Below are 17551 nucleotides of genomic sequence, written 5' to 3' on the forward strand. Positions count from 1 at the left end.
AAGGATTAGTCTGAGGAACGATGAGCCAAATAGCCTACTTCATAAGACACATCAAATACTTTTAAACTGAATTACAAGTCACATTCCCTGGATTACCACCGAAATGATTTAACCCTCTGTTCATCACAGCATGCTGTGGGGAGCTTCCCTTGGTTGTCCCTCCATGTGGAAAATGGTGATGAGAGTCTTTGCTTACCTCAATGTTCTTGCAGGCAACGTTCTTCACCACTGCAGGAAAGAGGTCAGAGGCATTCTTCCCTCTGGCGATCATCTACAATAAAATAAAAAGCGCGTGAAATCCTTCACTGAGAAGCAGGGATGGAGTCTCACACAGAAGAGGTTCAGGCTCTTTGCTGAGTACTGGGCCTGTACTTGCTGTTGTTTAGAAGAATGGTGGGGGGGGGTGCCGGTATCTCACTGAAACCTATCAAATATTGAAAGTCCTAGATAGACTGGACATTTAAAGTAAGCTTCCAATCATGAGGGAGTCTAGGACCAGAGGGCCCACTTCAGAATACAAGCACATCCCTTTAGAACAGAGTTGAGGAGGAATTTCTTCAGCCACATGGTGGTGAATCTGTGGAATTCAGGAGGCCAAGCCACTGGATATTTCTAAAGTGGAGGTTGATAGGCTCTTGATTAGTGAGGGCATCGAAGATTATGGTGAGAAGGCAGGCGAATGGGGTTGAAAGGATTAATAAATCAGCCATGATGGAATGGTGGAGCAGACTCGATGGGCTGAGTGGCCTAATTCTACTCCTATGTCCAGCAGTGACTGAAGGGGGTTTTTGTGGGGTTGTGTCCCCTGGTTGAGGTGTCTGGAACTGGGGCGGGGGGGGTGGGAGGAGATGTGGTCACAGCTTCAGGACAGGGGGGACTGGACTGAGGACAGAGATCTTCCCTGAGCTGTGGTGAGTCTGGAGGGCTGTGGAGGCTTGAATTTCATTCGTTCTGAGTAATATCACAAGAAGCAGATGACGAGGACAGGGCAAGGGAATGGCGTCGAGACAGAAGATGCACCAAAACTTCTTTGAGTGCATCTTCTTGGAACTGGGCATGAGGGCCAAATGGCCTGCTTGTCCTACTATGGGCGCTAGGAAAATGCAAAAGGTACTGATATCATTGGAGGCTTGTTGTGTTTGGCCAGGTTGGGGGGGTGGGGTGGGGAGGAGGGTGTTGTGCTAATTCCCACAAGCATTCAGCAGGCATCTTGCTCTATGACTGCACTCCCCTCTCCCTTCCACCTACTCACAATGGGGTAACTCACAGTGGTCAGTTAACCCACCAACCCACAGGTCCCTGGAAGGGAACCTGGGGGAAACCTATGCGGTCACATGGAGAACATGCAGACTCCACACGGACAGTGCCTGAGATCAGGAAATACCTGAGTCTCCGGCGCTGTGAGAATTCAGCTTCACTGGCCATGCCTACGGGAGGAGGCAACTTGGGAACAAAGGATATTAAACTGTGGAGGTCCCATTGAACTGGAAGCCGGCCTGTGTTAGAGAACTCAGGGCTGTTGGTTGGTGGGACCCGGGCAATCAAGCTGTCTGTGACTGGGATAAAGAAGAGAGGGAGGGGAGGAGAGGAAAGGGCTGCAGTGTGTTCTGAAAGGTCTACAAGAATACGAGTGGAAGACTCATATGAATAAAGGACTGGAGAAGCCATTGATATGGAGAATGGGGAAGTTTTTGGAGCAGTTGGCACTTTCACCTTGGGCGAGAGGAGAAGATGGTGGCGCGACTCAATGCGCACGGCCTCTCCAGTGATGAGTATCTGTCAAGTAGGATGCCGTGCACAATTCTGATTTGACGGAGGCAGACGTGAGAGCATGGAGGAACATCTGGTGAATCTTCTGAAATGCCTGTTTCGCTGCCACCACTACTGTGGGATCTGAAATCTCCGGTGGGGAAGGCCCCAAATCCTCGGCTTTGCCTGTTGCTTGGCGACCGGGGTTGGGGTCGAAGTGCTCGGCAGAAATGGTGCTCAGTGCTCGTTGTCGGAGGGCTGGTCGGAGGCTCGAAGTTTTCGGACGAACTCAGAGTCAGTCTGTGATTGGGTGCTTCCAGGATGCTGCATCAGCAAGTTTGCGGAGCTGGAAGCTCATGGCAGGGAGAGTTTCTCCCTTCTACCGTCTGCGTGAGATGTTGGGGCTATCGGGTCTTTGAGACTTTTTTTTTAACCATGCCCATGGTCTGCTCTTATCAAATTACTGTATTGCTTTGCACTGTTGTAACTATATGTTATAATTATGTGGTTTTAGTCTTGGTCTGTCCTGTGTTTATGTTACCATACTGGAGGAACGTTGTATCATTTTTTAATGCATGCATTTCTAAATGACAATAAACGAGGACTGAGTGTCCTCATAATCTAAAAAAAAAGCTGGATTACATGATTGTCTGAAGCAGGTCTGAGGGAGAGGGGTCAAACTGGTTGCTATGGAAACAGTATTTTTGATAAGAACCAATGTTTCTACCTAGCATGCACTGGAGGTCGGGCAAGTAGACAATTCTGAGAGATGGCAGGGCAGCAGAGGCAGGGGGCTCCATTATGAGGATGAAGTGGTAAGAACACATATCAATCCTCACTGAGAGGTCAGCAGTAGAGCAGCTTCAAGTATTGGTATCGGTTTATTACTGTCAGGGGTACCAGGATATAGTGAAAGGCTTGTCTTGCATACTGTTTATACAGATCAAATTATTACACAGTGCATTGAGCTAGAATAAGGTAAAACAGTGCAGAAGGAAGTGTAAAAGCTACTGAGAAAGTGCAGTGCAGGTGAACAATGAAGTGCAAGATCATAACGAGGTAGATTGTGAGGCCAAGAGTCCATCTTATCATACCTGGCTGTCAACACATCAGAGCGTCAATCCCGGGCACAACACATTGACGCAATCACAAAGAAGGCGTGCCAGTGGCTCTGCTTCGTCAGGAGTTTGATATTTGGTACGTCACCCATGACTCCCTGAAAATTTCAAGATGTACAGTGGAGCACATTCTGACTGGTTGCATCACCGCCTTGTGTGGCGGATCCCATGTACAGGAGGCTGCAGAGAGTTGTACACTCAGCCAGCTCCATCACAGGCACAACCCTCCCCACCATCGAGGCCATCTTCAAAAGGAGCTGCCTCAAAAAGGAGGCATCCATCACTAAGGACCCTCACCATCCAGCCCATGCACTCTCCTCATTGCTACCCTCAGGGAGGTGGTACAGGAATCTGAAGAACCCACTCAATATTCTAGAAACAGCTTTTTCCATTCCACCATCAGATCTTTAAAAGGTCCACGAGTCCACACCACCTCACTATTCCTCTTGTGTATTATCTATTTATTTTTGTAACTGATCTCTTGCACTGTGCTGCAGCCACAAACCAACAAATTTCAGGACACAGGTCAGTGATAATAAACCTGATTCTGAAGTCACCAGCAAGCACATAGGGAATTCAGGCCACGCTTTCAGGCAACGTAGATGGGTGATGAGAGGGAGCGTGGCAACACGGCGGGTAGTGCTGCTGTCTCTCTGCATCAGAAACCTCCAGTGGGGTGTGGGGATGTGTGAAAGAGAGTGAGAGAGAGATAGAGAGAGAGATAGAGAGAGAGAGAGAGACTCTCTCTCTCTGTGGGTGTGAGCTTCTGTGTGTGTGAGTGTGTGTGTGTGTCTCTCTCTCTGTGGGTGTGAGCTTCTGTGTGTGTGTGTGTCTGTCTGTGAGAGAGTCTCTGTGTGTGAGAGTGTGTGTGTGTCTGTGTGTGTGTGTGTGTGTGTGTGTGTGTGTGTGTGTGTGTGTGTGTGTGATCCCTGTGTCTGTCTGTGTGCGAGTCTCTGTGTGTGAGGTCTACATGGTCCACTGGTGACTGGGTGAGTTTCCCCAGGGCATTGCCATTTCCTCCTGCATCCCAAAGTTAATGTGGAGTGTGGGTAGGTGAGGGGATTAGCTGACTGGCTCAAATTGTATATCATGGCTGGCATGAAAGTTGGGGGAGTATTGGGAAATAAATGGGAAGAATGGGGGCCAATGGGAATTGCTTAGGGAGATGACATAGATTCAATGGGCTGAATGGCCTCATCTCATGTAAAGTAAAAAAGAAAAGTTCACACAGGTGACGGAAACTGCAGATGAGGAGAAACCAGTGCAGTTTCAGTAAGTGGGAGTGGATGCGGTAGTGTGTGTCCTCGAGCTGGATGGGTAGCAGAAGGCAATGGCAGAAGGGGGGTGCCCCAAAGGCGAGGGTCAGGGTCAGTAGTCTCAGGCTGCATTCACCATGCTCACACTGGTACTGGGCAGGACATGGGTCTCCACACCCCAACGTATGAGGCAGCAGAACACGGACAAGGGACACACCATTGTTCTGGGATCGATGGGCGATGGGATAAACCTTGGCAACAGGTCCAACCCTTGTGGCAGTGAGGTCTGGACCAAGCCTGCGCTCAGGTCTGGAGCTGATTAGTCCTGCCCCGATTCACACTGCTGGTGCGATGCGAAGTTGGAGCGACGTCGAGGCACGGTCGAGGAGAAGCAGTCGGAGCAAGGTCGGGAGTCGGAGATGGGATTGGAGTGGAGGAGTTTCGGAGCCCATCCTCTTGAACTGTGAGTGAGGCTGGATCAACCTCAGCATTCAGCCCATTTGGAGTGGTTCAGTACGGGTCGGAACGTGGCAGTGGCGTCCAGGCCACCAGCGTATCCATGCAGCGGGGCCCGAGTCCTAGTGAGGGGGACTGCCCAGCATTCGGACAATTTAAACACTGGGCCAGATGGATTGAAGAGGCAGGGTGTCACAACTGGAGGCGAGCACCAGGCCGGTTTGCTGGCTGCCCCACTCGTCACAGCACTAAGGCTGAGGAGACTGTGGGACTGCTCCAGGCTTGGTGACAATTTGTCCTGCTGTGTGTGGAACTGAGACCGAGGCTACGGGCCTACTCCGGCTGCTCTGGACTCAATCTGGTTCTGAGTGCTGTTGCTTGCTTTCATTGTTTGCATAATTTGTTCTTCCTCTCTCTCTCTCCCTCTGTGCATTGGGTGTTGAACTTTTTTTTAAAATTGGGTTCTTTCAGGTTTCTTGCTTTGTGGCTGCCTGGAAGCAGACAAATCTCAGTTTGCATAATTTAGACACATTTGGATAATAAATGTATTTTGAACTGGGCACTGATGAGCAGGTAAGTATGAGCTGGTGGGTTACTTGGCTGACAACACTGTTGAGTTGGTGTAGTAGACTGATGGGGTAAGAATCAGCTGACCTGGACCTCCCCTAGCATTTTAAAGACCAAACTGAGTCAGGGAGTTTTCTAATACCACTGGAACATCTTGTGAGAAGCCCAGCCACGCAGGACCATGAACTAGGAATGTGGCCTGGTGGTAGATTGAGGGAGGTCCCAAACTACGAGGTTACAGGTTACTGAGTATAGACGCTGCCACTGATGGTCCCCAGTGCCCCAAGGATGCCTGAGTTTCAGCTGCCACACCCAGGACTGAGGAAATAAGGAAATTCGGCATGTCCTCAATGATCCTTATCAATTTTTACAGACGTACTACAGAAAACATCCTATCCGGATGCATCACAGCTAGGTATGGCAACTGCTTTGCTTGGGATCACAAGAAACCGCAGCGCATTGTGAGAGCAACCCAGTCGATCAGGAAACCAGCCTCTCCTCCACTGACTGCATCTACACTTCCCACTGCCTCGGGAAGGCAACAAACGTAATCAAAGATCTCTCCTACCCTGGATGTTCTCTCTTCTCCCCTCTCCCATCAGGCAGAAGATACCGAGGCTTGACAACACATACCTCCGGGCTCAAGGACAGCCTCTATCCTGCAGTTATCAGACTTGAGAAAAGATCATACATACAACACACACAAAAATGCTGGCAGAACTCAGCAAGTCAGGCAGTATCTATAAAGGGTAATAAAAAAAGATTATGTTTCGGGCCAAGGCCCTCTCATATCTTAAAAGATGAACTCTTGATCTCCCAATCTGCAATGTCGTGGCCTTTGCAACTTTTTGTCTAACTGCAATGCACCTTATTTGTAACAGTAATACTATACTCAGCATGGAACGACCCGTCTGGAAGGCCAGTGATAAACAAATCGTTTCTCTGCATCTTGCTACGTGTGAGAAAATGACCCAACCCCAATAGCCCCACTCCTGATGTGGGCGACATCACACTGAGGGAAGTGAAAAGGAGAGCAGAGTCTCCGGGCACAAAGCGAGGTGTGGGCTGCAAAGAGGATGCAGAGGGGCTGTAGGGGATATGGACAGGTTGAGTGCTTGGGCAACAACATGGCAGATGGAGTGGATGGTGTGGTGATCTCACTAAGTGGGACAGGCAGAACAGAAACCCCTGCTTCTATTTCTGCTCTCAGTGACTGTGTGGTTACAGTGCCTTTTGCCAGCAAGGCAAGGCGACAGTCACATCACATTAAACTCAACAGTACAACCTCATTGGACTTAACGAGGCTAGGGAGGAACTCACTTCGAGAGATTTAGCACTTTGTCACCTGGCAGTTTTTTTTTCCTAAAATTATCTACGCCCCTTGAAAATAGATAATCTTAATTCTAATGGCTATATGGAACTTGGAGAGGAAAGGTGTGGGGGAAATACCGGCCTAATGCTGACAAATAACGTGAGGGTGCACAGAGGCATCAGTCAGCCTGGACAGTAAGGCCGAAAAGCCTGCTTCTCTGCTGTATTTTACTGGTATTAATATTTTTCGCTTCATTATGACACCAAAGACAACACCTCACTGGGCAGACACAAAGCTGGAGAAACCTGATGTTTTTTTTGCTTAACGAGACAGATGTGAGCTGGTAAATAAATAAAGCAGTCAATAACAGTGTGAATAATTCAGAGCAGATAGGCCTGAGGCTGCCATTCACACCTTCAATAAATATTTAACAGCTCTCTGTTCTGTCTCTGCTGACAGCAGCTAGGTCCTGAAACAGACCCCTGACTAGAGACCAACTTCCTGCAGGGAGTGATCTCCACCTCACAGAATCTGTGAGGGGCTCAGTCTCGGGTGGCCCAGCTTCTTGGCATGATACACACGAGGTAGAATCAGTGGGGGGGGGGTGCAGTGTGGGTAAGATAGGGTAGGGTGGAGAAATTCTGAGTGGCATGAGCGAGAGGGGTGTGGGTGGGTGAAGGAGAATGCAGGGCGTGGGTAGGTGACAGGAACAATGGTGGATCCGGGTGGGTGAGGTATAGGGGAAGAGTAGGGGAGCGGGCGCGGAGGGGTGGGGGAGGGAGCGGGAGCGGATGGGGCAGGGAGGGGCAGGGAGGCGAGGAGGGGTGGGGGAGGGAGGCGAGGAGGGGGGCAGGGGAGGGAGGCGAGGAGGGGGGCAGGGGAGGGAGGAAGGGAACGGTCGCGGAGGGGTGGGGTGTGACAGGGTGGGGTATGAGTGAGGGGGGAGGGGTGTAATGCAGGGGGAGGGGGGTGAGGGGCAAGGGGAGTGGGAAAGGGGAATAAGGGGACAGAGTGAGGGAGAGGGAGTGAGGAACGAGGGGGTGTGGAGTGGGTGAGGAACGAGGGGGAGGGAGTGGGTGAGGAACGAGGGGGAGGGAGTGGGTGAGGAACGAGGGGGTGTGGAGTGGGTGAGGAACGAGGGGGTGTGGAGTGGGTGAGGAACGAGGGGGAGGGAGTGGGTGAGGAACGAGGGGGAGGGAGTGGGTGAGGAGTGAGGGAGAGGGAGCAAGGAGTAGGTGAGGAGTGAGGGGGTGAGTGATGATTCCAGTCATCACCAAAATAATAACTCAGGACACAGCAGTGTACCAGTCCAAAAGGCCATTCAGCCCCTCAAGTCTGCTGCCCCATTCACTCAGACCATGAACAACTTTGCTCCTTTTTGCCCATTAACCCTTGGCTTCCCCTTGGACCAAGAATCTGTCTGTTGTACCTTGAATACTCCACCTCCAATAACCCAAGGAGCAAAAAGTACCTATGAGAGAAAAAAAAGTCCTCCTCATTTCCATCCTTAGTGACCTTTTATTCCAGGGTTATTTCCCTTATGACTCTTTTGTCAGTCCAGGGAGGGAAACATCCCCACTGCAGGCTCCAAACAAACCTCAGAATCTGATCCGTTTTTCTGAGATCACTCCCTGTTCCACCAGACTAGAGGTTATGGACCCCACCTGCTCAGTCTTCTCTTACACAACAAGATAGTCATTTCACAATTAAATCTGGTGAACTGTTAACTTCCTCCAAACATATACAATCATCACTTTATTGGGTGCCTCCTGTAAAGCCACCAGTGTTTGTGGTCTTCTGCTGGTGTAGCTCATCCATTTCAAGGTTAGACAAGTCATGCATTCAGAGATGTTCTTCTGCACACCACTGTGGCAACGTGTGGTTATTTGTGTACCGTCTCCTTCCTGTCAGCTTGAACCAGTCTGACCTCTCTCACTAACAAAGCGTTTTCGCCCACAGAACTGCCACTCACTGGATGTTTTCTGTTGTTCCTCACCATCCTCTGTAAGCTCTAGACTTTTGTGTGTGAAAATCCCGAGAAATCTGCAGTTTCTGAGATACTCAACCCCCCCACCCGACCCCCAATCTGGTACCAACAACCATTCCACAGTCAAAGTCACTGAGATCTCATTTCTTCCCCATTCTGATCTTCACTCTGAACAACAACTGACCTCCTAAACACACTAGACTGGATAATTTTGAAAATACCTCCGTCCACATTAAAACGGGTATTTGGGTGAATCTCCTCCTACTGGGCATGCGCAGGACACACAGAAAACAAGCGAAGAGGAAACTGTATACTTGGTGCATGTTGGTCCAGTTACAGACTAGAAAAACTTAAAAGGAAATTGCCAACGACGGACAGCTGTTGGCTCTCGTGCAGGAGGACTTAAAACTAAAAAAACAAATATTGGAGCGTATGGAGGCAACCGACAGGGAGTTCACGGACAGTATGACCCGGCTGACGCGAACATTGAAAAACTGACTAGCTCTGTTGCAGAGGGATTTGCAATGATGAGGAATATGATGGCTCCTCCCCCCCCCCAGTACTTTGCACCGCCACAATACCAGCCTCACAGCCACTACATCCTGGTGAAGGGTCTCGGCCCGAAACGTCGACTGTACCTCTTCCTATAGATGCTGCCTGGCCTGCTGCGTTCACCAGCAACTTTGATGTGTGTTGCTTGTTATGCGTTGATGTGCGTTTGTTATGTTACGATTGCACTGCTCCTGGAAAATGCTGTCTCATTCTGCCCTGCAGAGCTGATGTATGGTTAGAATGACAATAAAGTTTTTTTGGATCTTGAATTTCCAGCATCTGCAGAATTCCTTGTGAATACTTTATACTTTATTGTCGCCAAACAATTAATACTAGAACATACAATCATAGCGATATTTACAATAGCTACACATACAGACACAGAGACCCCCTGGGTGGCCCCAACAACATCTTCCCCACTCCCACAGAGGGGTCACCCTGGAAACATTTCCTATAGCCTTAGTCTCTAAACCGATGAAAGGGACAACAGCTACAACTAAATGCAGTAAGGCTTGTTACTGAGCAAAAGAGAAATTTGCCGTTACCTCATTTGTTTGCCTTTACTTTTGCCATGTCTTTGTGTATTATTTTGCTGTATTTAACACGTGTAATAAAACGAGTTACTGAACAAAAGTGACAATTGCATCTACTGAATGTTTGCAGAAGCAATACATTAATAAAGCACCTTGTTAAATGTGTAAAACATGTCTGCATCAATGTTCTGTTGTATTTCCATACAATGTTATATTAGGCTGTTACACATCTATTGTCAGATATTGTTGTTGTGGTGTTGGAGGTTGTGTTCAAGAAAACAATGAAATGCCGCGTTGCCGCCACCATTCGTTCCGGCACGTCATGACAGCGTTTTTAAAATTAGCCGGTTACCCCATATACACGACAACACCCAACAGGCGTTTTCAGATTTAAACACTCTGGAGAGTGTTCTAGAAAAGCTCCGTTTTCGGGGGAGGAAAACGCCATTTCAGTGTGGACGGAGGGTCAAAACGAAGAGAAAAGGCTTCGGTTATGGATTTATCCGGTCTAGTGTGGACGCAGCCTAAGTGTAAGGAGACCAAAACTGTTCATTTGTAGTGACATCTGCTCACTAATGCAAATATCTAATCAGCCAATTTTGAGCCTGCAACTCTATATATAAAACATGCAAACATGGTCAAAAGGTTCAGTTGTTGTTTAGACCAAACATCACAATTTGGAAGAAATAGGATCTGAGTGACTTACTGGGATCTAAGTGACTTAGACGCTTGAATCATTGTTGGTGCCAGACAGGGTGGTTTGAATATTTCAGGAACTGCTGATCTCCTGGCAGGAGGAGAGACAGCAGTGCGCCATGCGTGCGCAGCCCTCCAGTGAAAAATGATGTCGTATCCGTTAAATAGGGGCCGTGGACAATTCTGATTTGATGGAGACAGACGTGAAAGCACAGAGGAACATCTGGAGAAATTTCTGAAACGCCAGTTCGCTACTGTTATTCCTGCGTGGTCGGGAATCTTCCGGAGGGAAGGCCTCAAAATCCCCGGCTTTGCCTGCTGTTGGCGACTGAGATTGAGGTCGAATCGTTCGGACAGAGATGGTGCTCGGTACTAGGTGTCGGAGAGCTGATCGGAAGCTTGAAGTTTTTGGATGACTCAGAGTTGGACTGTGGTCGGGTATGGCAGGAAGAGTTTTTCTTCCTTCTCCTGTCTGCGTGAGATGTGGGACATTTGAGAGACTTTGAACTTTTACTGTGCTCATGGACTTCTTCATCAAGTTATGGTATTGTTGCACTGTTTTAACTATATGTTATAATTATGTGGTTTTGTTAGTTTTTTCAGTCTTGGTATGGCCTGTGTTTTGTGATATACACCAGAGGAAATATTGTATCATTTCTTAATGCATGCATTACTAAATGACAATAAAAGAGGACTGCGTGTCTTCATAATCTATATATAATCTATATTTTCACACACAACAGTCTGAATCCCATTTAATATCAGCGGCGTATGTTGTGAAATTCATTAATTTTACAGCAGCAGCACAATGAAATATGTGATAAACAAATATAGAGAAAAAAACAGTTACATTAAGTATATGTCTATTAAATAGTTAAGTTAAAAATAAGTTGTGCAAAAAAGACATTTTTAAAAAGTAGTGAGATCGTGTTCATGGATTCAATATCCATTTAGAAATCGGACGGCAGAGGAGAAGCTGTTCCTGAATCGCTGAATGTGTGCCTTCAATCTTCTGTACCTCCTTCCCAATGGTAACAGTGTGAAGAGGATGAGTCTTAAGTGGTGGGGATCCTTAATGATGAACACCGCCTTCCTAATGCACCGCTCCTTGAAGATGTCTTGGATACTTCGGAGGCTAGTACCCATGATGGAGCTGACTAATTTTACAAATACCTGCAACTTACCTTGATCTTATGTAGTAGTGCCCCCCCCCGCCGCCATACCAGATAGTGATGCAGCCAGTCAGAATGCTCTCCATGGTACATTTATAGAAGTTTTCAAGCGTTCAAGTTGACAAACCAAATTTCCTCAAACTCATAATGAAATATAGCCGCTATCTTGCCTTCTTTATAGCTGCATCAATGTGTAATGTCCAAGTTAGATCCCAGGTACTTGAAATTGCTTACTCTCTCCACTTCAGATCCGTCTGTGAGGATTGGTTTGTGTTCCCCCGTCTTACCCTTTCTGAAGTCCACAATCAGCTCTTCGGTCTTGCTGATGTTGAGTTCGTATATCTCGCTCCTGTGCACCCTTTCATCACCATCTGAAATTCTGCCAACAATGGCTGTATCATTAGCAAATGCATGGATGACATTTGAGCTGTTCCTAGCGCCACAGTCGTGGGCATAGAGACAGTGGAGCAGTAGGCTAAGCCCACACCCTTGTGGTGCACCGGTATTGATAGTCAGCAAGGTGGAGTATTTCCAATCCACACAGGTTCTGGTCTTCCGGTTTACAGGCCTAGGTTCTGCAGCTTTCAGATCAGGACTGTAGGAATAATGGTGTTAAATGCTGAGCTATAGTCAATAAACCGCATCCTGACATAGGTACTTGCATTGGCCAGGTGATCCAAGGCCACGTGGAGAGCCATTGAGATCGCATCTGCTGTAGACCTATGATGGCCATTGCAGTGAGTCCAGGTCCTTCAGAGGCAGGTGTTGGTTCTAGCCATGACCAACCTCTTAAAGCATATCATCACAGATGTGAGTGCTACTGGACGCTAGTTGTTAAGGCAGCTCACACTGCTCTTCTTGGGCACTGGTATAATTGTTGCCCTGTTGAAGCAGGTGGGAACTTCCGGCCGTAGCAATGAGAGATTGAGAATGTCCTTGAATGCCCCCGCCAGTTGGTTAGCACAGGTTTTCAGAGCCTTACCAGGTACTCCATCGGGCCCTGCCGCCTTGCAAGGGTTCACCTGACAGTCTGATGTCGGCCTCCGAAACAGAGGTCACAGGGTCACTGGGTGGTGCAGGGATCTTCATAACTGTGGTTTTATTCTCCCTCTCAAAGCGTGCATAAAAGGCATTGAGCTCACCTGGTAGTGAAGCATCACTGCCATTTGTGCCATTAGATTTTGCTTTGTAGGAAGTTATGTCTGTAAACCCTGCCAGAGTTATCGTGCGTCCAATGTCGCCTCAACCTCGTTCAGAATAGTTCCTTTGCTCTTGAAATCGCCCTCCGCAAGTCAGACCTGGTTTTCTTATACAGAAGGTTTACAGAGAACAGAGTTTACGGTAAAACAAAAATAACGTCCAGTGAGTGGCAGTTTTGTGGGTGAAAACTCCTTGTTAGTGAGAGAGGTCAGAGGAGAATGGCCAGATAGTTTAAGCTGACAGGAAGGTGGCAATAACTCAAATAACCATGCATTACAAGTGGTGCGCAGAGATCGTCTCTAAATGCTCAACACATTGAACCTTGAAGTAGATGGGTTACGGCAGCAGATGACCACAAGCAAACACTCGGTGGGCAATTTATTAAGTACAGGAGATACCTAATAAAGCAGCACTGAGTGTCCTTGTGAAGGAAGAAAGCAGCAAACGTTCACCAGGTTGGACCCATGAGGATATATTATACAGAACAGACCGCTCGTACACTTTTTCCATTAAAGAAAAATGAGAGGTCATTTCACTGGTAGGGTACAAATGTCTTGAGGCTCCAGACAATAGATGTGGTGTTAGTGATTGTCCTGTCTGGGGAGCCTGAAATCAGAGGTCACAGTTCTGGGAAGAAGGATCCATCCATTCAGAATTGAATAGGGAGTGAATCCTCGGAACTGGGGTGTGGTGCTCAGTAAATTGCACCATTTTTAGCCATTGGTTATGGCCAAATAAGCAGCATAAAGATTGATTATTGATGCCTCAAACTCACCGCTACAATCCTCTTCATCGCCTCCAGCTTCAGCGAGTCCTTATTGCTGTCCAGCATCTCCTTCAGGTCATCGTGTCTGGGGACAGTAAAACCCAAATTAGTTTCCCTGAAACCGCTCGGCCCCGCAGAGGGGTCACCTACCATCACAACCACACCACATAAGCCACACTCCATCTGCAGGGAAGGAAATTGCAGCCCGACCCCAAGTGCACATCGGCGGATGTGCTCACTCATAAACACTCCTTGGCCTTCAGGTCATAGCCCTCACTCGGGTGGGGGCTAGAAAACGCAGATCCTCCTAATGGGAAGGAGTGCCTCCTACGAGCTGGGCAAGGCCGGATAGCTGGTCTTACCCCCCACCCAGGGTCACCCTGGAATCTTACACTGCCTCGTTTCATATTTCCCCAACTCAACACAGGTGTCCCACAGTCGCATTTCGGTTTCTGTATGGTATTATGTATGTGTGAAAAGGCAGGAGGTAGGATGGGTTAGACGTCCGAGTGTGTAAGGGTAGGGGAAAGGCAATATTTTTAACCCCTCCCAGAGAACAACACAGCCCTAAAACAAACACGTCCCAACAAACTGGTGCAGACGAAACCCAGACCCTCACCCTCACTTTCCCCAATCCCTCTTGTCCCAGTATTGACTTCACTTCAAACAAGCTTCACATTGGGAAACTGTTTAAAGTTGCCATATCAGACCATAAGACATAGGAGCAGTATTAGGCTATTTGGCCCATCGAGTCTGTTCTACCATTCGATCATGGCTGATTTATTTTCCCTTTCAACCTCTGCCTTTGCTGCATAATCTTTGACACTCTTACTAATCAAGAACCTATCAACTCTGATTTACCCATACCAATGACTTGGCATCCACAGCCTGTAGCAATAAATTCCACATCGATTCACCAACCCCTGGCTAAAGAAATTCCTCATCTCTACTCTAAAGGGACATCTTTCTAATCTGAAGCTGTGCCCTCTGGTCCTAGACCTTCCCACTACTAGAAACATGCTCTGCACGTCCACTCAATCTGGGTCTTTCAATATTCCCTCCTCATTCTTCTAATCTCCAGCGAACGCAGGCCCAGAGCCTTTCATTCCTGGGATCATTTCTGTAAACTTCCTCAGAATCCTCTCCACAGTCAACACATCCTTTCTTAGATACAGGGCACAAATCTCGTGAGCCAGCCCTCTGAGAAAGCAAACGTGGATGAAGGAATTCACTGTCGTCATTTTGGCTGTTTGACTTGGCACTTCAAGATGAACCAGACTGCAGAGAGCTGACCTCCTGTACATTTCTGAGACCTTTCCCAGGCTCTTTGAGGCGGTGGAGAGGCACCAAGTGTCACCACAAAATCAACCAACTCCACTGGCAAGGTAAATGAACCGACATCAGTGGGTCCTCCTGCCCTGACAACCCCCATAGCTCTGAAAGGCGGGTCATAATACGTCTCACATCGCACTCCCAAACAGACGTTGTAGCAAGGAATTACGGGCAAGGTCAGAGGAACAGTTCTCAAAGCCTCCGTGCAAAAACGGTATCATCTTCACAAACTCACGAGAATCCCTGGAAAAGGAACAACTTGGGCTGGTAACAAGAAGCTGGAGGTATCTTCACGGGGAGCGGAAGGAGCTTTCTACCTGCCCAGCTGATGCAATCAATCCCATCTGTGGCAGTCTACGGATCCCCCTTTGGCCTCAGAGCGCACTGAGCCTTCATCTCCGGGATGACACTCAATCTCTGTCATACAGCATAGAGACAGGCCCTTTGGCCCAACAGGACTGTACTAGCTCAGATGCCCATCCAAGTCAGTCACTTCTGCCAACATTTAGTCCGTATCCCGCTAAGCCCTTCCTATCCATATATCTGTCCAACTGCCTTTTACAAGTTGTTAGTGTACCCTGCCTCAACCACTTCCTCTGCCAGTTTATTCCAAATATGGACCATCCTGTGAGGTTAAATAAAAGTTGCCCCTCAGCTTCCTATAAAATCTTTCTCCTCATCTTAAACCTATACCCTCTGGTTCCTAATTCCCTAACCCTGGGAAAAAGACTGAATGTATTCACCCTAACTATGCCCCTCATGATTTTATACACCTCTATAAGATCACCTCTCAGTCTCCTATGCTTCAATCAAGTCCTAACCTGTTCAGCCTCTCCCTATAACTCAGCTCCTCGAGTCCTGGTAACATCCTCCTCATTTTTTTTCTACCCCATTTCCTGTATAATCACATTACCTATAGCACAGTGATCAAAGCTGAACACTATACTCCAAGTGCAGCCATGCTGACGTCTTGTACAATTGCAACATGACCTTCCAACCTCTATATTCAGTGCCTTGATTGGTGCAGGCCGGCATGCCAAAAGCCTCCTTCACCACCTTCTCTACAAGTGACTCCACTTTCAAGGAATTGTGTATTTGTACTTATTGGTCCCTCTGTTGTATAACACTCTCCTGGGCCCCACTACTCTAGTCCAGCCTTGATTTGACTTTCCAAAATCCAACACCTTGTACTTCTCCAAATTAAACTACATTTGCCATTCCTTGGCCCAATTACCAGCTGATCAAGAGCCTCTGTAATTTTTGATAACTTTCTTCACTGTTAACGATACTATTTTTAGGTCATTTGAGGTAGAACAGAACTACAGGCACACTGTATGAAATTTAGTAGACAAGAACAATTACCTGCAAATCAGCTGGCTGTCAGAGACTGTCTAACCAAAGGAATAACTCAGGGTAGTCAGCTGAAAAATTAAATAAAAATCCCATGATAACATATCAGTGTGACACCACCAGCTATTGCATTTCGTAAACCACACTTCACTCTGCATTAGCATCCTGTTGCAATCCTGCCTGAGCCAGATACATCAGCTCAGTGAGTCATACCCTCGACAGGCACGGGGTCAGGCAAATAACGTCTGCTGGAACATCAGACACAGCCTCCACTCTTGATGCAGTCCCTCCCCTACTCCAGCAGGGCCTCCAATCAGGGACAGAGTTGCCGCTGTTCTTCTGAACGGGCACGGTCTGCCTTTGGAAAGGGATCTCCCCACCAGTGTTAGATACCTGATTTCTGGAGTTCAGCAGGAAGGTGACAGGAGGGACAAGAACCCGTGGGTGAGAAGCACCGGAGATACCAGAGGGAATGCACGCGGTCACAGGAAGACCACGTACACTCCATACAAGCAGCACCCGAGGACAGGATTGAACTCAGGGCCTGGCATTGTGAGGCAGCAGCTCCACCAACTGTGCACAGCAATCCACAGTTCAAAGTTAATTTATTACCAAAGTATATACACGGTACCATATACAACCCTGAGATTTGTTTTCTTGCGGACACACTCAGTAAATCCATGAACCATAATAGGATCAATGAAAAACCGTAACCAACATGGTGGACCCAATTTCCCTCCGGATCAATAAAGTATGTCTATCTATCTATCTAACCAGTGAGCAAAAGACAACAAACCATACAAATACAAAAAGGGAAAAAAAAAATAACAAATAAATAAATGATAAGCAGCAAGAACATGGGTTGAAGAGTCCTTGACAGCAAATCCATAGCTTGTGGGAATAGTTTAATGATGGAGCAAGCGATGTTGAGTGAAGTTATCTCCTTTGGTTCCAGCGCTTTAGTGATTCAAATGCTTGTCATATTCAAATACAGATTCCAACCATCCTCTGGGTAAAAATAACTCCTCTTCACATCCTCTCTGAGCCTCTTACCCTAAACCAACGTCCTCTAGTTTTTGCTGTCAACCTGACAGGACAGAAAATAAGTGCTTGGTTGCAGAAGGAACGTTGCCCAAAAAGTTCACTGCCAGATCCTAGTCGAGCTTTGCCTTGTAAGAAGTTGTTTATTGAGGCCAGGGTTTTACGTCACTCCTCTCAGTCCTGCAGTGGGAGGCTGGAAGACATGGTGGATTTGTCTTCTTTGTAATGGAGGAAGCTGGTGGGGGTGGGGGGGGGTGTTTGTTGGAGGTACAGAAAATTATGAAGGCCATTGAGAGAGGAGACATTAAGTAAGAGATGCCCAAGACTGGAGGGCATCAGTTGAAGGCATCGAATACCAGATTCAGATGTTTATTGTTAAATGCACCAGGGTGCAATGAAATTCCTTACTTGTGTGAAGCTTACAGTGTCGCAAGTACACATGCCAGTAATAAATGTGACGACAG

At 47.6% G+C, this 17551-nt stretch overlaps 1 protein-coding gene across 8 annotated transcripts in view; it reads right to left on the reverse strand.

The window, feature by feature from the left end:
• LOC134358546 (AP-3 complex subunit beta-2) overlaps positions 1 to 17551 on the reverse strand; it is a 170397-nt gene that overhangs the window by 108291 nt on the left and 44555 nt on the right. For 7 of the 8 annotated variants that reach the window (XM_063070901.1, XM_063070897.1, XM_063070899.1 and 4 more), the window contains exons 2-3: positions 13374 to 13449; positions 197 to 271 (exon numbers count right to left, since the gene is read on the reverse strand). In XM_063070901.1, the coding sequence (XP_062926971.1) occupies positions 197 to 271; positions 13374 to 13449 (151 nt within the window). Of the gene's footprint in view, positions 1 to 196; positions 272 to 13373; positions 13450 to 16058; positions 16118 to 17551 lie in introns of all 8 variants that reach the window. The other variant, XM_063070903.1, reaches the window with a different exon arrangement.

This window comes from Mobula hypostoma, chromosome 18 (genome assembly GCF_963921235.1).
Source record: "Mobula hypostoma chromosome 18, sMobHyp1.1, whole genome shotgun sequence".
Classification (NCBI taxonomy): domain Eukaryota; kingdom Metazoa; phylum Chordata; class Chondrichthyes; order Myliobatiformes; family Myliobatidae; genus Mobula; species Mobula hypostoma.